This window comes from Diachasma alloeum, unplaced genomic scaffold (assembly GCF_001412515.2).
Source record: "Diachasma alloeum isolate Michigan unplaced genomic scaffold, Dall2.0 Dall_scaffold_00445, whole genome shotgun sequence".
Classification (NCBI taxonomy): Eukaryota; Metazoa; Arthropoda; class Insecta; order Hymenoptera; family Braconidae; genus Diachasma; species Diachasma alloeum.
In genome coordinates this window covers 56303-79584 of record NW_021680584.1, presented here as the reverse complement: position 1 = coordinate 79584, position 23282 = coordinate 56303, and the positions used below count along the sequence as shown (strand labels likewise).

The 23282-nt window shown below is 40.3% G+C and overlaps 2 protein-coding genes across 2 annotated transcripts; one reads left to right on the top strand and one right to left on the bottom strand.

Annotated features, from left to right (window-relative positions):
- The first annotated feature begins 201 nt into the window (after positions 1 to 201).
- On the top strand, positions 202 to 1235 carry LOC107042389. The gene is made up of 2 exons (XM_015263425.1): positions 202 to 772; positions 1117 to 1235. Exons 1-2 carry the CDS (start codon positions 202 to 204, stop codon positions 1233 to 1235), a joined length of 690 nt encoding a protein of 229 aa, XP_015118911.1.
- A 2774-nt stretch (positions 1236 to 4009) lies between these two features.
- LOC107042388 lies at positions 4010 to 6031 on the bottom strand. Its single transcript, XM_015263424.1, has one exon. The coding sequence runs from the start codon at positions 6029 to 6031 to the stop codon at positions 4010 to 4012; it is 2022 nt and encodes a 673-aa protein (XP_015118910.1).
- Positions 6032 to 23282: the final 17251 nt, after the last annotated feature.

Below are 23282 nucleotides of genomic sequence, written 5' to 3'. Positions count from 1 at the left end.
TTGTTCAGTCTCATCAGTCTCGTCTCACAACGATTGGTCATCGAAGAAGCTCACCAAAGAGCTCTCCACGGAGGGACTCAACTCATCCTAGCCTATACTCGCCAGAAGTATTGGATCATCGGTGGGAGAGGCACAGTGAGAGCATAAATCCTACGCTGTCCTATCTGCATTAGACACCGAAGAAGACAGGCCCAGCACCTAATGGGCCAACTGCCTGCTGTAAGAAGATCACCTGCACGAGCTTTTCTCCACATGGGAGGGGACTATGCCGGTCCCTTCCCCATTCTCAAATGGCGACCCACAAATGCCCAACCATCTATTGTTCATATCACAGTATTTGTGTGTTTCAGTACATCAGCAGTCCATTTAGAGCTCGTTTCCAGGCAAACAACAGAGGCTTTCATCGGAGCTTATAAGAGATTCACCGAAAGGAGAGGTATCCCCGAGGTTATGTACAGCAACAACGCCACTACGTTCGTTGGAGCCTCAGGAGTACTCAACAAGCTGTACAATCAAGAGTCCAGAGAGAATCAACAGATCCAAGCTGCCCTCGCCACAAATGGGACTCAATGGAACTTCTCACCACCGAGAGCACCCCATTTCGGAGGAAAGTGGGAAGCAGCTGTTAAATCTACTAAGTATCACCTCAAAGGAGTACTTGGGCCGTCGACATTCACCTACGAGGAACTCAACAGTATCCTGACCCAGATAGAGGCCTGCTTAAACTCCAAGTCAATCACGCCAACGCACAGCAATTATGGAATACCATCAGGTATTGTAGTTGCACAGATTGTTCACCGAGGGTTTCCCCAACGGCCGTAAGGGAACCTTCAACGAGCAGCTGATCGAGCATCACCAAAAGTTCAGGGACCAGAAAGTATGCAAATTCAATGCAATCAAATGCATACAAAATTCAGAGGCTATCTCCACAGATGATCAATGTTAATGTTTTGTCTGTGTCAACTGCGAGACACAGGAAAAACCAGAAATCAAGAAAGCATCAGAATTCCCAGAAGCCTCTCCAGCATCCTATCTACCGCAGAACAGGCCCTGGGAGATATCATCAATCCGAGCTGTGAGTCGTATTAAATGACTTCAGCCCTAAATTATCAACAGTACATCAGCAATCAGCCCTAAATTATCACCAGTACACGAACAATCAGGAGAAGAAATCTATCGAACAATCAGGAGAAGAAAACTATCGAGAAGACGATCCAGAGCCAATCAACGAGTAACCAGCAAAGTAAGCAGCGGAGAAATTCAACGCACAATTCATCATCCCGATGATGAATGGCCCCCGGGATGTTTGAAATTCAGCTATTCAAACTAGTCAAACGGTCACCGGGCTCAACGAAAATCTCGAGAAACTTCGGGACCCTTCGGGGTCACATTCAGCTACCAAGAAAATCCCCGAAAAAGTCAGTAGTATCGCTCTAGCCACCGAGAGAGTCACTCTAATCACAGTACTGTATCGCCGTAACCGCTCAATCGAGTACATCACCGGAGTACATCAACGCGATACATTTGAGTCTAGCGCTTTGTATAGCGTCTCTATTTAATTCAATTCAATTATCAATTAATTCCGAGTTAACTATCAATTATTTTGAGTCAATCATCAAGTTCAATATCGAGAGAATCTCAAGTGCAGTGCATTTTTCAAACCATCATTTTTATTGACTTTGTCGAGCAACTCAATAGTGTAACATTATTAATTTATTAAGACGCGTGGGTTATTCCACAATAAAGTACGTCAACAGTGTGGTTTTATAATTCCGCGTGTTTTAATTTTCCACCTCCTTTCACAATCCCACTTTTCCCCCCACCCGGCATCTCAATTTAGCTTCAATCTCAAACATGCTCTTAACAAAAATTTTGCTATTCTCGAAAGTTTTCGAGATATTCAATGAAAAATAAAAAATAGTCAAAATAAAATTGAAAAATTCGCTACTGAATAGTCGGCGGATAATTTCACTTATTATTGTTCAAGATCCCTTCTTTTATATCTGAAATTTTACTAATTTTAAATTTCCTTTGATGCAATTTGACAAGTCCAGGGAAATACTTTCCAATTTTTTGTTTTGTACCTTCAAAATTTTAATTTCGATGAGTTTTCATATGGTTTTCTTATAATTAAAAATCCGAATACGCGCGAAATTTACCATAAATTTGCGAAATTTATGAATATTCAAATTATAATAGTTGTTTGATAGATCAAAGCGTGGCATTGTTGTTGAAGAAATGTTGAGAACTTTAAATATTATTATTTTATCGCCTTATGATTTTCTCTATACATATATTTTGAATTTCTTATATTCTGTGAAACTAAATAGTTCTTCTCCATATAATTGATTTATATTATTTTGATAATAATTTTTTTCTTCGAGGTGTTTTTTTTAAATTTTCCTATGAAAAGAAAAAAAAATATATATAATACATATAGGGCCGGTTGCACCAAGCCCAGGTAAGAAAATCGTCGGTTAAGTCTCGGGTCAAATAAAAATAATCTGCCGATTTATTTAGATGGAAAGTTCATCCAAGATTTTTCACCGAAAAATGTGGTCAATCGATGTATCATCACTATTTCCTAGTAATACTACTAATTATGAGGTATTTTGTCGATATTCAAGACCTAATGGCTAAATCAAGGCGTTCCACGACGAATTCCAAAAATCGCCTAACCGGAGATTTAATTTAATCTGGAGATTATTTTGTTATATGAATTTATAAGTCAGAGGCGAAACTAATCGATAAGCTGACGATGTGTGACTTTTTAGAAAAAAATATTTTTGGATGAATTGAATGACACCAGCATGTATTGAATCGATGGACACTAAAATTCATAGACAAGTGTGACTCAATAATACTAATTAGTAGCTAGAATCTCAGATGTTGATTCCAAGCTTTACACGTATTATGGACCGCCACATCAACTTACAACTGAAAAAATTAGAAATACCCGAATGTCTCGAAAATTTTGTATGAATGGATACTCATATTGTAATTGATCTCGGTAGAGGGCGATAAGACGATTATTTCGAAGAAAATATTAAATTAATCAGATGAGTAGTTTGGGAGATATTAAACATGCAAAACAGTTTTTCACAAAAAGTTGAATATCTTCCAAACAAATTGTCCGACTTCGCCTACCCACAATCTCATTCTGTAATATCTCTTGGAACTCCTCACCAAATTTCAATATCCTATCTAAATTTTTTCGGGACCCTGGCGATAGTCCATACGCTGACTATGGTTTTATCCCAAAATCGAGGTCCCCATGAGTACTTAGTCGTTATTTACTAATTTTGGGGCGTACAACACGAATATGACCAGTAGCTTCCGATCCGCGTTGCTCTTGCCATTGTTATTAACAATTTAATTGTTTAAAACGTCCTAACGACATATCTATGGGAGTTACAGAAAAAATTTTCGAACAAAAGTTGTTCGTCTCTTTAAGACACACAAAATTCTTTTTTTTATTTATTCAGATAACTCAATTTTTAACGGAGTTATGATGAAAAAACCCAAACGCCGCTGGAGTTGCCACGTCGCGCGCATGGAAGAGCAGTCACTCACGGTGTTGTTACTTTCTTCTTTTCTTTAACAATGTGAAGTTCTCCGGGCTTCGTGGCTTTATGCCGTAGCTGAACTGGCCATCGTTTGTGTCACCCTGTGGTGAATGTGGGTTGTATGCAACTTCAAACCGGTGGAGAAGTTCGGTTCTTGTTGCCCTCTATGTGTGGTGTGTTGAAGCAGCAGTAGCCCGCTAGTCTTTTTTTTAAATTTAATGTCGAGTATATGCGGACGTAAATATCCCTGACCGTATATATATATATATATATATATATATATATATATATATATATATATATATAACTAATTATTCCTCACGAGTTTTATAGTGGGAAAGTCACAGATTACAAAAATAAATAAATAATTAAAACTTTGATTAGTTTATAAGTGAGGCAAGTTGAAACGTCACTTATATGTCTTTGGTATTTTGTTTTGGTTTTTATATCTGACAGACCTCTTTTATACTTAGCGAAAAGGCTAATTTTCTTATATCATACGGCATTGGTATCTTCTTAATTTGTAAGAGTCTGATGAGTTTCTCTGTGTGTGGAAGGTTAAGAGGACAGTGCCATAAGAGATGTTCCAGGTCTTGCTGGAGATGTCCACATTGGCAGCTGGGGTCCGGGAGCTTCCCTATCATGTGTAGGTATACGTTTGTGGTGCAGTGTCCGGATCTAATCCGATTGATAATGCCGGTGCCGCTTCTGGGGAGCTGGATTTGGGTGAACCACGGCCTCTTTTCCTTGATGTTTCTCCACTTGGCATACTCCTTGCCCTTAGATTTGAATTTTTCTCTAATCCTGTTGTTTTCCCTCTCCGTAGATGCTTCACCTGGTTTAATGAATACCTTGTGAACGTAGTTTTTGAGGTTCAATTTCTTCCCCTTGTCGCAAGCTAATTTTGCTAGTTTATCTGCCTCCTCATTTCCCTTTATCCCAATGTGGGCTGGAGTCCACACGAACTCCACTTGAAATCCGGACTTCCGGATTCTTTGTATCATTGATTTGATTTCTAATGTGAACGGGTGAGTTCTAGTTGACACTTCCGAGTGATTTAGAGCTTGAAGAGCGCTTTGTGAGTCAGAACATATTAAGATGTTATTTTTAATATTATCTTTCGCATATCTTAGCGCTTGTAACAAGGCTAGAGACTCTGCTTCGAAGATGTTGTAGAGGTTGTTTATTTGGAACCCAAAACCTTTCTTGAGCGATGGAATAACGAACGAGAAGCCTGCAAACTGTTTACCTTTCATCTTGGAACCATCCGTGAAAATATGGGTCCAGTCTGGCCATTTTCTACGGATTTTCTGTGTAAATTTTGGTATGGCTCTGTGTCGGTCACCAACCACTCCTCTTCCATTAACCAGGTCAATACTTACTGGAAAAAGTTGACATGGTAGTGGATATAAGTAGCATGGTATCGACTCATGACGGTCTAGATTGTTGAGGGCTGACTTTTCTTCCACCCAGGTCTGATAAAGAAAGGATTTGGAATATTGTGGCGTACCAGTTCTCACGTGGTTATGGAATGGCTCGAGTTTCCCTGTAACGGGGTTCCTTCTAGATAACCTGCATCTGGCGAGATATCTTTGGGTAAGATGGTCTGCCCGATTTCTTATGCTCGGCTCTTTCACTAGGTCCAAAATAATATTCGTTGGGGTCGATCGAAGGACTCCCAAAACAACTCTTAGAGCTTTGTATTGCTCCCTTTCGAGGATCAAGTGTTTGCTCTTGCTAGCCGAGAGGCTGGAATGTATAGCCCACTCGATTCTTGGTCTCACGATGCTCTTGTAGACATTTAGTGCCGTAGAAGGGTGCATACCCCATGAATGCTTTGTGAGCATTTTGAGAAGATTGGTAGCTGCTGTACTTTTCTGTTTTATATCTCTAATGAAGGGGTTCCAGGTCATCCTCTCATCGAAGATAACTTCCAGGAATTTCGCCTCTTTGGTGCTATTAATCGTTGTACCAAGTATCTCTATGGAGTGATTTTTCGGAGTTTTCTTTTTCCTGTGGAAGAGCATAAATTGTGTCTTCTCCATGGAGAGTGTTAAACCAATCGAGTTAAAATATTTGATTATATTTGTGAGTTCCTTTGTAATTTTCTCGAGACATTTGTCGTAATTGGGGTCCGATACCCATAGACTCACATGGTCAGCGTATTGGACACTGGAACAGCTCTCACTCAGATGGTGGTTGATGTCTTTGGTATAGATATTATACAGTAGGGGACTAGTAACTAAGCCCTGACCTAGTCCTTTGTGCACCATTCTGTTTCCCAAAAATTTACCATTGTGATAGAAGTTGAGATCTCTTTTTTCTAGGATTTTGGCTATTACAGAGATTATTGGGGATGGGATGCGTAGTTTCTGGAGTTGGTCCACCAGGATTTGTGGGATGACGTTATCGTACGCCCCCTGTATATCCAAAAACACGACCGCAGTAAATTCTTGCTTCGCCATTTTTCTGTATATATCCGTCATTAGGATGGAGATATTATCCTGATATGACCTACCACTCCGGAAGCCATATTGACTATTCGGTAGAATAAAATCGGTTTCTAAGTGATAATTTAGTCTTGTTTTAATACATCTTTCTACAATCTTTAGGACGCATGGAGCTAATGATATTGGCCGGAACCCTTTGTTCCCTGGCTTGGGGATGAGACAAACATCAAATTTATTTCAGTCTTTGGGGAAGGTTCCAATTTCCAATACCTTGTTCATCAACTTGGTCAGGATTTGTAGAGTTGATTCTGGAAGGTGGGAGATCATCGCGTTGGAGATACCGTCTCTTCCTGAGGCTGATTTGATTTTCAGTTTTTTGATTATTTCCTGTACTTCTTGGATTTCTATGGGGATCCAAACGTTATTGATGTTAGTAACTCTCTCTGAGTCGACATAGATTGGGATTTCAGCTGAAGGAGGGGCTAGCTTGAGTATTCAGTGTTCAGGTGTTCAATAGATTCTTTAGTAGGAGCAAGCCACTCATTAGAGATCACATTATTAAAGTGTTTAATGGTATTGAAGATGTCCTTATAGCTGGACGATGGATCTAGGGAGTTAGCGAAGTCGGTGTACGATTTCCTCCGTTCCTCTTTCAGTATTAGCTTAGTTTCTTTCTCAATTGTTTGGTACTCATCGTGATTTCTATCCGTCATGTCCTTCTTGAATCTCAGCCAAGCTTTTCTCCTTTTCTCCACTGCGGAATCGCAAACAGGGTTCCACCAGATTTTAGAGATATTAGGTGAGGTCTTGTACACGCTTTCGGTCGCTGAGGCTTTAGCTCCGGCCATTATGACCTTATCGGTAATCGTATCCGTGAGTTTCTCCAAAGTTTTAATGTGTCCCTCCGTATTGAGAATGTCACTCAAACCGGTCTCTTCCTCCTTCATCAATTTTTGGTATCTATTCCAATCTGTTTTTCTCGTTTGTATGGTCGGTCTTCTTCTGATTTCCTTTGGTTGAGTATCGAAGATATTAATCCTTATGACCTTGTGGTCACTACCGAGTAAGTTCTCTGAGGCCCTCCAGTTTGAGACTAGAGCCAAGTCCAAGTCCATAATGGTTACGTCTGGAACGCTCTCTATCACGTGCTTCCGAACAAAAGTACTCGATCCGTCATTGATAACTATGAGGTCTTCTTCTGCTAATGCGTCAAAGAGGTTTAACCCAGACGGATTATGTTTGCGGCTTCCCCATGACTGGTGCTGAGTATTCAAATCTCCAGCTATGATTACGTGTTTGGATCCCGCTATTTTTTTAATTTCCTCCAGAAGTTTATTCCAAGTGTCTGTCGTTGTGTTATACTCGGGGGGTCGGTACAAGCTGAAAATAACTAAATCCTTATCTCCTTCTAGTTCTATTATGCCCGCACAAGAATCTAATTCTTCCTCGTTAAATACTTTATGGGAGAGTTGAATCTTAGTAATCGTAATGTCGTTTCTTGTGGCTACTCCGCCTCCTGAGTTTCCTCGGTCTGCTCGTATCACCTTTGTGAATCCTGGGATTCTGATATTGTTATGGTTTTTTAATTTGGTTTCAGATATAGCGAGAATATCGGTTTCTTCTAGTAAGATTGGGTAGTGTATTTTCTTGTTTCCGATACCTCTACAGTTCCATTGAGTGATTGCGATTTTTTTCGATTTTTTCTTACTATCTCTCTTTCCTTTCATGAAATGTAGAGGAATACGTTTGGATGATTTATATACAATCTGTCAGATGACCGTGACTCGAATGTGATTCAGGGTCAAGGTCACGGCCGTTTCCGGCTTCTGACATTAGTGGATTTTGGTTTGTGATAAATTGATTGGGTAATGTAGTTGTTAATGGGATTTGTGAGTAATAAGTCAAGACATCTTCTTCTGAGTTATTCTCCCTAGTTGGTAGGTTGTTGAGTTCTTGCGGTAGACTCGTGGAGAGTTCCATAAGATCCTCAGTCTCTTCAGGTGAGTACTCTTTTTCCAATTCAACCACTTCCTCTGGGACAATGATGGTTGGAATGTTCCCTTCCTTCTGTGTGGGTCCTTTTTTCTCTTTTTCCGTCGTTGTGTTAGTTTGAGTTGGTGTTTTCCTCATTTTACGCTTGGTGATCTTTGCAGGTGTCTTGTAGGATGAAGATTTCTGAGTTTCCAAGGGGGGAAACTCGTGATCTGATTTGGACATTTGGGGAGCTACGTAGTCCCATATGGACAAGTTGTAATTATCCTCCATGTCCTCTTTCCACCTTCTTGTAGGTAGATCCAGTTCATTGTTTGATCCAGGGAATTCAATTTATATTTCTTGATAATGTCCTTCGCTTTACCCCACCCGACATTCATGAAGGACATTACTTTATTTTGTAGTTTAGCTTTAATTAGAAATTCACATTCATCATCAGAAGCCATGTGTGAGCCTTTGCAATTAGCACATGTTATTGTTTGGGTATCACAAGCATCACTGTGGTGGTCCCCAACGCAGAAATTGCATCGTGACTTCCCCCTTCAGAACTTTGCAAAATGCCCAGTTCTGAAACAATTATTGCAAAATTTGAGTTTGGGTTCGAATGGTTTCACATTAACAGATGCCTCAAATATCTTGATTTTTCTTGGGAGTCTGTTTCCCTCGAAAGTAATTTTAATGGTTCTGGTTGGTATCAGTTGGTCCTTTCAACCTTCTTTGCTCTTCCTCATAAATCTTTCCATCCTCAATATCCTAGTCGGTTGGCTACCCCAACTATACCCTTCTCTTATTTGTTCTTCTGTTAAGTTTTCCGGAATATCCTTGAGAATACCAGTACGAGAGACCCTGTGATCAGGTATGTACGCTTGCCATTCCTCAGGAAGAATTTTTTCCTGGTAATTTATAGTACGATTTGCCTCTTGGTATGTGTCGAAAATCACTTCCACCATTTTTTGATTGACTCCTACGATGTCTTTAATTCCTTTGACCTTGCCCCTGATCTTCTGGCCCAGGTTGATCCTGTGTAGCTCCCCCAGATTAAGGTGGTCATACTTTTCTTTTGTGGTTATCACGATACTGAAGGGAGGTAAACATTTAGCTGAATACCTATTCTTTCGCTGTGGAAATTCCATCAGCTTGTTGTCCTTGGGTCTTTTTTCCACTGGTTCATATCCTCTGTCCTCTCTCTCCTGTTCGTCCAATGAATCTGATCGGGTCCTCTTAGCCTTCGCAGCTACGACCATGGGTTTATCGATTTGTGTCGACGACAAGTCCAATTTATGACTACTAGGTAAAATTCCTGTAGTGTTTACATAGCTTGAGTTAGCAGTGTCAACATTAGTATATTGTATATCTCTCTCCTGATTTGGAGCTTGTGTCTTGGGGGAAACCATCGTTTCCCTCGCCTGATATGATGTACTTATATATTATTTAAATTATTTGGTCAGGGATAAAAAATTGATAATTTACTTACTCGACATTAATTAACTAGACTTATGGTCTGTGTGGAGTGAGATCCTTCAACAAGTGGTTGTCTGGTCCCCTCGCTTTGGTTGTCGTTTGCAATAAATTTCACTTGTAATTATACTTTCGTCTCTATCAACTTTAGTGCCTTTATTCACTTTTAAATACGATTTCTGTCTTTAAAAACCTAAGTTTCTATATTTTGTATAATTGCACTGATTAAGAAGTACAAACACTCCTCAATCTGCGAGGCTTCATCGCGAGAGTCGAACGACGAGTCCAATACCATCAATACTGGTGTTGTTACTCCTCGATAACATACATCCTCGACCGTATTGTTTTGATTCTCAGAAAACTTGTGTTTTATTTTCTTTCGTAAATATACCACCTAGTTGCTTCAGTTTCTCCTGGAGTTTAGTGGTATTTAGACACGTACTCGGACCGAATCAAAATTTTTACTGATCTTGAAGTAATCTTCCTCTGAATTTAATGTGAATTTATTAAATATCCAGTGTCCTGTACGAAGAGTGGGAGTGGGGGTGGGGCGGAAACATTTCATTAGGTTCTGTCTTTTTACAATGGCAGGGATTCGTATACGATTGGCAGAGGAGGAACACGATGAGGAGAGTTCTGACGTATGTATGATCTGTGCATGTGGTGATGGAAAATTATGTAGTGGAGCTCAGGGTCGTAGGAAAATTCGAGAGGCTGCAGAACAGAGGAAGGATTCAGTTATTGAGCGGTTGGCGAATGTCACTGATGAGAATTTCCTTTATCATAGAGCTTGTTATTTAAAGTATACATTGCAGAAGAATGTCAAAAAAGCAGTGGATGCACTTGTGGAAAAGCGTTAGGGTTTAGACTGCAATGGAAATTTATCCGAATCAAATGAGAAACCTGTACCACGAAGAATAACGAGATCTCAACAGGTTTGGAATGGGAAAAATTATTGTGTTATTTGTAACAAGGAGAAATACAAGGGTATTAAAAAAACTCTTGCCCTCTCTGAATCATGAAGAGTGGAAGATTTGTTGAGAATTGCAAAATTTTTCGATGATGATGTTTTTACACGCTTATCGAAATTTCCCACGATAGAAGAGATTGTGAGAGCAGACATTCGATACCATAGAAATTGCATGAGGGTGTACGAACAAAAATACGAGAGAAAAACTGACGAAGATCAAGGCACCTCACCAGAATTTTCTGATGCTGATGACGCTGACGGTTGTAACAATGATGATCATGATAATAGTCATGACAATATCAGCAACGATGACAATGATAATCATGATAATAGTATTGAGAATAATAATCACGACAACATCAATGGAGAATCTTTGGAAAAACCTCGATTATCTCACTATAACCCAGATTTGAAGAGAGTGGCAGTATCTCAAGGGCTTGATGAGTGGATGCCACGTTTGGAAGCCGGTGAAGCATTCACATTAACAGAAATCTGTAGTATTGTCAATGAATATCTACCCGGGGATCTTACTCTGAGGAACGATGAGGTGAAAAGATACTTGATTGAACTTTCCGGTGAAAATCTTCAGTTTTCGGTTTCTGTTGCACGTAGCAAACCTACGCTAGTCTACCATGCCACAGTATCTATTGCTGATGTTGTAGATTTTTTACGTCGTAAGAATCAACTCACAGGGAGTGCTAAAATAATTAGAAATTCAATGGATGATGTGAATTTCAATCTGGACGACAAATTTTGCGATGCTGTTGATTTAGAGAAGGCGTATACCGAAATGGAAATTCCAGACCCTGTTCTTAAGTTTTTCGGGGCTCTATTCAATTTTAAACCAGACGAATTCGTTGATGAATCCTCCAGTTCAGACTCAGAAACAAATAAAGTATCCGATTCCAAAATAGTAAGATTGAAGTCATTATACCAAATCATTTATTTCATCTTGAATAGCGGGCTGAAGAAAACTCCCCTCCATGTAATGTTAGGTTTGACCGTTCATCATACGTCAAGGAGTAGTGAAATGGTGAAACGCCTGAATCATCTTGGCCTCAGTATATCTTATGATTCTGTGCAGAGAATTCGAGCAAGATTGGGAGAGTATGCAATTCAGACTTGCGAAAAGACAGTGCCCCTACCATCTCATTTTGAAAAGAGCAATTTCACTGTTGTGGCATTCGATAATATTGATCGCAAGGACACGGGCAATACTGATATGCAAAGTACTCATGATACTGCATGTATCGCAGTCCAAAAGGAGCCGGATATAATTCATGAGAAGCCTAACTTATCCGAAACTTCAGTTGATCTAAAAAACAGAACGATAAGTGCTGAATGATCTTGTCAACAACTGAAAAATTTCGAGAAATCTTCAAAAGATATTCCTTTTGCAGCCGACTATCCTCATGTACAAGCGCTCCCCTCAGTCACACCCGAAATGTACAATAGGATCCGTTGCGATGATCTAGCGTGGTTCCTGAGTAGAGCTGACTTTCGTCAGCAGTTAGATCAGTGGGTTCCCTCAAATGAAGAACAAAAAGTCCCGTTTTGGTCGGCATTCAATTCTGTACTTCGAGAAGATTCTCGCACGAAAGACATAATCGGATTTCTTCCAGTTTTACCTCATCCTGTGACCGAGTATGCAACAGTCTACACAGCACTACTAAATTTCAAAGATATTTTGAATCAACTCAATCAATCCAAACTACCTGTGTTTTGTGACGAAGGGGTTTATCACATAGCAAGACATCCAATTTCTTCACGCTGAGGAGTTCAAAAATATTGTACTCATGCTTGGGACGTTCCACCTCACGAAAATCATGCTAGCATGCGTAGGAAAATATTTGAAAGGGAGTGGAGTTGAAGAAATTTTCCAAGAGACGAGTACCATTGCAGTGTCCACAATCGATCAAGTTCTGAATGGTTCACACTACGCACGTTCACCCTATGGATTTTCTCTTCTCGAAGAGGCTATGCAGCGACTCCAGTTGAAGGCATTTTTTGAGGCAGCAGGTAGGCAACAATATGAAGAGGAACTATTCCTGATATCAGATTTGAGAGAGGCTCTAGCTGAAAAAAGTGTAGACGAAGGGCGAGTAATGCTCGATAATTTTGAAGTTATATCGAGCAATCTGGAGAAATATTTGTGTGTTTTTATCGAAAAACGATGTAATGAGTCTGAACTCTTTAAGTATTGGAACACCTTCCTGATGATTATGCGTATCACCGAAGAAGTCATCAGAGCAGATCGTTCTGGAGACTGGCTTCTGCATGTGGATGCTTTGAAAAAATGTTTACCCATCTTTCACATTTTGGATCGCACGAATTATGCTCGATGGGCTACAGTATATTTATATGATATTCTACCGTTAGAAACAGAAGCCCCCGAGATTTACACTGAATTCCGGGCGGGAGGATTCTGTGTTAAACAATCAAATTCATCATTCACGTCGGTGGGTACTGATCAAGCACTCGAACAGACCATCAATCGGTCATGCAAAAGCGTTTCCGAAATCCTAGGGCAAACCCATAAGAAAGAATTTGCCGCTGGATGGGGTTTAACGTATCATGAAGTAAAGGCGATAGTTGATAAATTCTATAAAATTACTCAAGTGAAGAATGATAATTATGAGTTGGCGACTCATCGTGAGTATAGCACCACTCATACGATAGTTTCTGGACAAAAAGTAGCCAAAATTCTCAACTACATATGCGAACATGTGAATCCATTTACTGCAGGAAGCCAAGCCCTACGAAATATAATCACCGAAGTGTTACGTCCCCCTGTTGTAAGTGAAAGACTGCTCAANTTTACTGATATCATCTTATGAATTCATTCAGGAATTGTGGTTTTGTGGTATGAGAACGAAAAAATATCCAATCCATGCACTAGCTGACTATCACGGACCTGCTCGATGCAAAATCCTTCCAGCCCTGTACCATCTCACAGGCTCTGAGGTTACAAGCAGAATAAATACGAAATTGGCTGCATTGCGTGCCACTCCAGAAGAGTACCTCACTGACTTNAATCTCCCGACATTCGATAACTCTAAGGAGAATAAGAAAGTAAAAACGGTAGTTAAATCACTTCCCACGCAAGTGGAGATTGCCAATCGACTGATCCAATTGNAGGAGTACCTCACTGACTTCGCCACAGGTAAGATCACCAATTTCTAATTACGAAATACTTCTGTCAGACACGATCAAACACAATATGAGAATGGCCTTTTTATTACAGGATCATCGCCAGACGATATTGCTTCTTCAATTGAGAGTGCAGAGAAGTATCTGGTAAAAGTAGTACAGATCTCCAGCGAGGCGACTACTTTCGATATGTTGAGATATTTATCATTTTATCGTGGGAAAAAAATCCCGCTCACTGATTTGANTTGAAGGAGAGAATGAGTTGAAGAAGGAAAAGAATCTGAAGGGTATCCTTGATGAGTTGCAGAAACCGATGGAAACAATATCCTGTAGTATCAGTCCAGCTACACCTCATGTTTGTTACTTAGTGGATGTTATGACACTTGGTCTTACAATAAATATGCGACGTCTAAAAACATTCAAAGATTATGGTCAGACATTTTGTGAATCTGTATCAAAGTTGGTAGGTAACACAATTAATCGAGTTGACCTAATTTTTGAATCTTACGATAATCAATTGATCGTCCAAGAAGAAGGCCCCTCAATTCCATATCATGATATTCATGAGGGAATTGCCGTCCCCAAAGATCCTAAGAAGTTTTGGGCTTCACAAAATAACAAAGTTTTGATCCAAAAATTTCTGAGACAATACATCTTGACGCATGGTCATGAGATATGGCCCAGTGGCGAAATATTACTCAGTGCAATGGATTCAGCACAATGTCAGTCCCTGCATCATCAACCACTTCAAGATATCGAATTTCTTCAGCCAGTTCATGGATTTGATGTACAAATAATTCGTCACTTGAATCAAGCTGTTCGATGCGGTCATCAACGAGTAACGATATCATCTAGTAACGTGGGAGTCGCAGTGATGGCTCTGCACCATTGGCAAAATAATAAAATTAATGGCTTACAGGTAATATTGAATATTTTACAGTTCACATGATTGTTTTACTGATATCATCTTATGAATTCATTCAGGAATTGTGGTTTTGTGGTATGAGAACGAAAAAATATCCAATCCATGCACTAGCTGACTATCACGGACCTGCTCGATGCAAAATCCTTCCAGCCCTGTACCATCTCACAGGCTCTGAGGTTACAAGCAGAATAAATACGAAATTGGCTGCATTGCGTGCCACTCCAGAGGAGTACCTCACTGACTTCGCCACAGGTAAGATCACCAATTTCTAATTACGAAATACTTCTGTCAGACACGATCAAACACAATATGAGAATGGCCTTTTTATTACAGGATCATCGCCAGACGATATTGCTTCTTCAATTGAGAGTGCAGAGAAGTATCTGGTAAAAGTAGTACAGATCTCCAGCGAGGCGACTACTTTCGATATGTTGAGATATTTATCATTTTATCGTGGGAAAAAAATCCCGCTCACTGATTTGACCCCCACCAGTGCAACAATTGAATTCCATATTCTACGAGCATTTTATCACACGCATATTCAACTCATGTGTCTGAATGAAACCCCCGCAAGTCTCGACCCTCGACAATTTGGATACGAGGAGCAAAGAGGGCGCTTGAAGCCCACTGTTGTAAAAGAACTTTACCCCCCGACACATGATTTAATCCCCAATTGTACGGATATTAGATGCCGAAAAGATTGTTGCAATTGTGGGAGCAGAAAACAGCCGTGTATTCCATTTTGCAAATGTCAGGTTGATGGAACATGTAAGAATCCTTACAATAAATAAAATGAAAAAAAAAACGAATACTCTTTGATGCTGACTTAACCCATGATGAACCTTACTCACCCCGTAATGAGCCAGCGTCAGAGCTCGGCGTACAGGAGGCCCCGCGGCGCGCTCTCCAAACGCTTATTCAGCCATCACGCCGTTAAAAATTGAGTTATCTGAATAAATAAAAAAAAGAATTTTGTGTGTCTTAAAGAGACGAACAACTTTTGTTCGAAAATTTTTTCTGTAGCTCCCATAGATACGTCGTTATGACGTTTTAAACAATTAAATTGTCAATAACAATGGCAAGGGCAACGCGGATCGGAAGCTACTGGTCATATTCGTGTTCTACGCCCCAAAATTAGTAAATAACGACTAAGTTCTCATGGGGACCTCGATTTTGGGATAAAACCATAGCCAGCGTATGCACTACGAGTAAGGAGCCCCGTAGTAGCCCCCTAATTAGGTGGCTGTTAGGTGGCTAATCGGGGCAGTCTTTTTTTGATGTAAAAAAGGGTCATTGATACCTGAAACCATTATGGATATCAATCTATGAATTATTACGAATTTTAGTATCTTTAATGACATTATTTTTCAAAAAAGATAAAAGGACGTTCTCATATAATTGATTATCCAAATGGTTCATTTTGGAATTTTTTTATTGGTTTAATTCTGTATTGACTAAATTGCCCTCTGTGAAAACTGTTATGGCAAATAGATACAGAGGAGGAGAATGGTTCGGGTCAAATAGGGGCCAAGAGGGCCATCAAATAATTAGATAAATAAAAGAATCGAATCTAAAAAATTTGAACTTTGCGGGAAGTGGGGGGAAGGGCATGTATACGGAGGGTTGAGATTTTCACCCATTGATGGAGGGGGGGGAGGGGTTGCAGAATCTATATAAACAACACCCACAGTTCCATTTGCATGTGTAGTTTAAATAAACAATAGAATGTCGAAAGTTGGAATTTTAGGGGGTGGGAAGAGGGTGGGGGTAGGTGGGGAGAGGGTTGCAGAATCTATTTGAGCAATGGAGGGGGGGGGGCCTCCATCACTGTCAGCATGCGTCGTTTGAAATGACGCTGAAACTGGCGAACGATTCTGGCGAAAGATAGGCACGACTTTTGGTGCGGACTGTACTCTAGGCGCACTGAGTGCAGGGACCCTTTTTTTAAAATAATATTTTGAATTATGTTAAAAAAACTATTGAGATTTATTTTCTAAACAATTATCTCTTTTATGCATTGATTTTCGAACTAAAAAATTAATTAATTCAATAAAAAATATTATTAATTATTGTTGATTATTTCATGCATTGCATGCATTTAGCGTTGCATCCATTGTGGCATTACCCTTAGAGTGATTTCGCAAAGAACCCATTTGCAATTTAATTTAACTCAAACTTGATTGAAGTTTGAGTTAAACCCACTTTTTACTTGACCCACTTCAAAATTTTTCAACTTCGAAGTTGACCCACTTCAAAATTTTGTAACTTCAAAGTTAATCCACTGTAAAATTTTCCAACTTTCCCTTTTTTTTTAATTGCAGAATTCGAAAGTTTTATTTAAAAAACACAACAACCACTGAGGCGATTTTGCTCAAAATCCAATGAGAACCAAGTTATGTGGAGACGCATCGATTACACAAAATTAATTCAAATCCCATCGTTACCTTAGGTAAAATGGTCGAATTTCTATGAAATTAATGCTTTTAGGCATTTATTTACAAGTTTTATGTGGATAAATAAAAAACCGCTCAGTCAATTGTTTCCATAAACAGTTCTAAGTTACATGAACACGTATCGTTTGAAGTAAGAAAAAAATCAATCGTTTCACTCGTTCAGGAGATATCGTTGGACAAAATTTTGATCCCATACGTACACACACACACACACACACACACACACACACACATCCAGACGTGTCTTCAAAAATGTATCAGGATAATTCCGGAGGAATTATCCTGATACATTTATAGGAGGATATAATTCCGGAGGTCGAGAAATGTGGAGAAATCATCAAAATTCCACATTCGATTTTCGGGGTCATTACAATAACTTCCTCCCTTCGGGTCAAGAAGTTAAAAAGTATTTTGAAGAAAAAAAATCGTTGGAATTTTATTTTGTTAATTTCTTGATCAAAAAAATCGAATTTCCAATTCTTGGTGGTTGGGGACGAATTCGACTTACCATGGAGGACAAAAAAAAGCGAACGAAATGACTTTTCTAGGTGAATGCAATGAATTTTGAAGAGATTGTCATTCCTTTACATGTTTTATGCAAATAACTAAGAAACTGCTGAGGCAATCGTCCTCATATTCTCATCGGTTCGAAGTTTTTTTTAACACTCATAGATTGAAAAAAAGATAATAATCACATGATTTCTCGGCATAAAATCTTTGAATTTTTGTCATTTTCACACATATTTCATGCGAATAATTAATAAACCACTGACACGGTCGCCTTCATACACTGATCACTCCTAAGTTACATGAACACGCATCGATTGAAATAAAAAAAAATGAGAATGATAAGATTTCTTCGGATAGAATCATTGAATTTTCACGTAATCGTCATTTTCTACAAGTTTTATGCGAATAACTAATCAACCGCTGAGACGATCTTCTTCATACACTGATCAGCCTCGAGTTACAACAACACTCATCGATTGCAATAACAAAAATGCGAATGACATCATTTCTCCGGATGAAATCATTGAATTTCCAAGCAATCGTCATTTTTTCACATGTTTTATGCGAATAACTGACAAACCGCTGAGGCGATCGATCTCATAATCTAATCAGTTCTAAGTTACATCAAAACGCATCGATTGAAAAAAAAAATTCGAATCGCTTCATTTGTTCAGCAGATATCGTTGGACAAAATTTTGGTCCTATATGTACATACACACACACACACACACACCCCAACGTGCCCTGACCTTCTGGAAAAAATTGTCAAGGCGCTGTTTCCAGAACAACCGGAACTCCAGCGGACAGACAACCGGAAGAGTCAGTTGATGATTCCGCAAGTCACAAAAGAAGAGCTGATGGAGGCATGCGGTAGGGTTGGCAACACTAAGGCTCCTGGCCTTGATGGGATTCCCAACATCGCGCTCAAAGCCGCCATCAAATCGCTGCCGAGCCTATTCTTGGACGTCTACAACGAGTGTCTTAGGGAGGGTATCTTCCCTGCCAAGTGGAAGCAGCAGAGACTGGTGTTGCTCCCGAAAAGGAAAAAGCCACCAGACGAACCGTCATCCTATCGTCCTCTGCTTGCTCGACACAGCTGGCAAGATCCTCGAACGTATCGTCCATAGAAGAATTGAAGCAGCTGTCGAACCGCTGCTGGCCGGTAACCAGTATGGGTTTCGGAGAGGCAGATCCACCCTCGATGCCATCAACCTCGTCATCGACACCGCTAGGGAAGCGATCTCAGGGGCAAGGTGGCTCAGAGGCACGAAGAAGTACTGTCTAGTGGTGACCTTAGACATTAATAATGCCTTCAATTCAGCCAGGTGGGACTGTATCATGGAGGCTCTTACGAGATTTAATGTTCCTGATTACCTTCGGAACGTGGTGGGCAACTACTTCACCGAAAGGGTACTCCGATACGATACAGAGGATGGTCCCAGGGAGTACAAAGTCACCGGAGGGGTGCCCCAGGGCTCGGTACTGGGTTCACTTCTGTGGAATATCATGTACGATGGCCTGCTGAAGCTGACGTTGCCGCAGGAGGTGAAGTTGGTGGCGTTCGCGGATGATGTGGCCGTAGTTGTCGTAGGGAAACACCTTGAGGATATCGAACTCGCCTTTGACATCACTTTTGAGGCGGTCCGCACCTGGATGAACACAGTGGGTCTGAGCCTTGCCGAGCATAAAACCGAGGCCGTATTGATCACGAGCAGGAAAGCTGTAGAGACAATCACGCTGCATGTCGGGAATTATGAACTCACATCCCAGCCGTACATTCGGTACTTGGGGGTGATGATCGATGCCCGGCTAAATTTCAAGCAGCAAGTGGAGCACACGACAACCAAAGCATCCGGTATACGAGTAGCTCTTTCACGCCTGATGCCCAATGTTGGAGGTCCAAAACAGAGGAAACGGGTATTGCTGACGTCGGTGATTCCATCAGTGCTGACCTATGGCATCTCCATTTGGGCTGATGCACTGCTGACCCTGGAGACAAGATGGAAAGTAGCTTCGGTGTACCGGCTGAGCGCTTTAAAAACTTCAAGCGCCTACCGCACCGTGTCTGAGGACGCGGTGTGTGTCATCGCTGGAATCCTACCCATAGAGGAGCTAGCCGAGGAACGAAGATCCCTATATCGGCGGAAGCGAGCAGAATCATTGAGCGCAGAAGAACTCGCAGCAGACGAAAGACGGAAGAGCATCCACAGATGGCAACAGAAGTGGGACACCTCGGATAAAGGAAGATGGACTCATCGCCTAATTCCGCAAGTAGGTGGTTGGCTCAATCGAAATCACGGCGAACTGAATTACTATCTTACTCAGATGCTTTCAGGCCATGGGTGCTTTCGGGCGTATCTTCATAAATTTAAGCATGAGGATTCTTCCGATTGCCCCATATGTACAGGTGCTGACGAAGACGCAGAACATGTTTTCTTTGTCTGTCCACGCTTTAGGTCGAGCCACTCCGAGTGGGAGTCTGTACTTGGTGGCAGGGTCCTGCTCCTGAATCTGATGGAAGCAATGTTGTCATCGCAGGCAGCCTGGGATGCCACGAGCGACTTCGCGGCCGAGGTCTTGAAGGAGCTCAGAAAAGAGGAACGCAAGCGCAAAAGTACTGAATAGATGAAGAGTCTGATGGAACCTCCTGCTCACACAAAACATCATAGTTGAGCAGGGGGATGTACATTAGACTGTGACAAAGTGGAAGAGCGAACAGCTGAGACCTCCCTCACGAAGTAATACCTAACGGTGGTGCCGTGAGAGGAAGAAAGGTTAGTGGAAATTTGTCTGATTGGAGTTTAGTGGGGAGTTTAGTGGCAGTCACTATCGGAGTCCCACACTCACTTGACGGAGGGAAACACCTATTTCCTCCCTCAGGTGGTCGTGCGGAAATGCATTCTCCCAACAGACGAAAAAAAAAAAAAAAAAACACACAAACAGAGACATGACTCCAAAAACGTTTCAGAATGATTCGAGAGGCCAAGAAATGTGGAGAAATCATGGAAATTCCAAATTCGATTTTCAGGGTCATCACAATAACTTCCTCCCTTCGGGTCGGGAAGTTGATAAATTAATTAATTCACCCGCTCGGTGTATTTATCTGTGGAAAATAGACGCATATATCCGGAGGGATGAAAATTCAGGGGGGGGTGAGGGGCAGGCGTCTGAGATTACATTTTTATAAAATTTACCTCTCGGGAAACATGTGCTGAATTTTTATAATTTTTTAAACAATGACTTTCGGGGAAAATACATGAGTATGCGGTTTCTCCGGGGGGTTGAAGACAGCCGCATGTATCTGGAGGGGGGAAAATTTAGGGGGGTGAGGGGGAGGGGTCTGAGACTACATTGTTATAAAATTTACCCCTCCGGAAACATGCATTGATTTTTTATAATTTAAAAAAAAATGAATTCCGGGGAAAATACATGACTATGTTGTTTCTCCGGGGGGTTGAAGACAGCCCCATGTATCTGGAGGGGTGAAAATTTAGATAGGTGAGGGGGAGGAGTCTGATATTACATTTTTATAAAATTTACCCCCCTGGAAACATGTGCTGATTTTTTATAATTAAAAAAAAATGAATTTCGGGGAAAATCCATGACTATGTTGTTTCTCCGGGGGGTTGAAGACAGCCGCATGTATCCGGAGTGGTGAAAATTTAGAGAGGTGAGGGTAATGGTTCTGATATTACATTTTTATAAAATTTACCCCTCCGGAAACGTGCGCTGATTTTTTATAATTAAAAAACATGAATTTCGGGGAAAATACATAATCATGCGGTTTCTCCGGGGGGTTGAAGACAGCTGCATGTATCCGGAGGGGTGAAAATTTAGGGAGGTAAGGGGGAGGCGTGACAAATTTCATTTTGATAAGAGTCATTCCTTCGGAAACATGTTGGGATTTTTCATCATTTTTTTAACAATCGATTTCGGGAAAAATACAAAATAATGGGGTTTTCACAGGGGTTTGAAGACAGACACATGTATCCGTAGGGTTGCACGTTTCGTTCGAAGAAGGGGGTGGGGGTAGATTGTAGTTTATCTGTATTCATAAATTCAAGCCAAGAAGAATGCGATTCCATTAATTTCCAACATTTCCTGCAACTTATTCATGAAAATAGCACAGAAAGAAATGTTACGTCTCGCATGATGAAATCTGTATTATGCTTATTATTTTTTCATGCAATTTTTAGCGTTAATCAAGAGTAATTTAATATCTGGAAGTCTCCATCTATTTAATGCAACTATCCGTTCATAGTTAAGTTTCGAACAAATGACATAGTTCGCAACAAAATATATAGCTCAGAGACATGTGCTGCACAGGCTCAAAAGTGATTTGAGATGGGAATGAAAGTACCTCAAGAAGATTTATTTCTCAACCCCCCGGAGAAACAACATACTCATGTGTTTTCCCCGACATTCATTTCTCAAAAAATTCTAAAAAATCAGCACATGTTTCCGGAGGGGTAAATTTTATAACAATGTAGTCTCAAACCCCTCCCCCTCAACCCGCTAAATTTTCATCCCTCCGGATATATGCGGGTGTCTTCAACCCACCAGAAAAACCCCAGTCTCATGTATTTTTCCCGAAATTCATTGTTTAAACAATTGTAAAAAATCAATGCATGTTTCCGGAGGGGTTAATTTTATAAAAATGTAATATCAGACCCCTCCCCCTGACCACCTTATATTTTCACCTCTCCGGATACATGCGGCTGTCTTCAACCTCCTGGAGAAACCGTATGATCAAGTATTTTCCCTGAAATTCATTTTTTTTTAAATTATAAAAAATCAGCGCATGTTTCCGGAGGGGTAAATTTTATAAAAATGTAATGTCGGACACCTCCCCCTCACCTCCCTAAATTTTCATCCCTCCGGATATATGCGGCTATCTTCAAACCGCCAGAAAATCCCCAGTCTCATGTATTTTCCATGAAATTCATTGTTTTTTGAATTATAAAAAATCGGCGAATATTTCTGGAGGGGTAAATTTTATTAAAATGTAGTCTTAAACTCCTCCCTCTCACTCCCCTAAATTTTCATCCCTCCGGATATATGGGACATTCCATGTCAACTCAGCCACCCCGGATTTTTTTTTGTCTGGAAAAAATCATTTGATTATTGCATTTCGAACTACTATATGGGACATTCGATGTCAACTCAGCCGCACCGGATTTTTTTTTGTCTGGAAAAAATCATTTGATTATTGCATTTCGAACTACTATATGGGACATTCGATGTCAACTCAGCCGCACCGCATTTTTTTTTGTCTGAGAAAAATCATTGAGTAGGTGCATTTTGAACTACTACATATAGCCAGTGATCATGCAAAATTTCATTGTCCTGCCACTTTTTGTTTCTGAGATAATCATTACGAAACTTGAAATTTTCAAAAAATCCTTACTTCTGAATGGAGTATCCGATTTTGATAAATAAAAAAAGAAAATTTTCTTTTTTTCTCGTACTTCAAGATAAAAAATACTCCAGCAGAGCCGTCAAGAAGCTCCTAGACCGGTTTTTCGAGAATTTTTCGCGTTTTAATTTTTTTTTTCACTCTAGGGCCGCTCGATATTCGATCGAAATATTTTTTTAATGATAGAGGATGTCCTTATATGATATAAAAAAATACGCCATAATGGAAGGGCGAAGCAATGCACCGAAAAAAAAATGTTTTCGAAATTTTTGGGTTTTTCATTTTTTAGGGGAGATCCATCGGTTTTGTTCAAAGAAATCAGTCTGTCAACTATTATTTTTTGTTCAGATATGATGGCAAAAGACTACATGGCGTAAGAGAGAAAGAATGCT

What these genes read in the sequence shown, in the direction of transcription:
- LOC107042389 (XM_015263425.1), top strand. Translation starts at nt 202, where the DNA reads ATGGGCCAACTGCCTGCTGTAAGAAGATCACCTGCACGAGCTTTTCTC. An exon ending in CAATTATGGAATACCATCAG is followed by an intron (nt 773 to 1,116) that starts GTATTGTAGTTG and finishes AATTATCAACAG; the next exon opens with TACATCAGCAATCAGCCCTA.
- LOC107042388 (XM_015263424.1), bottom strand. Translation starts at nt 6,031, where the DNA reads ATGGCGAAGCAAGAATTTACTGCGGTCGTGTTTTTGGATATACAGGGG.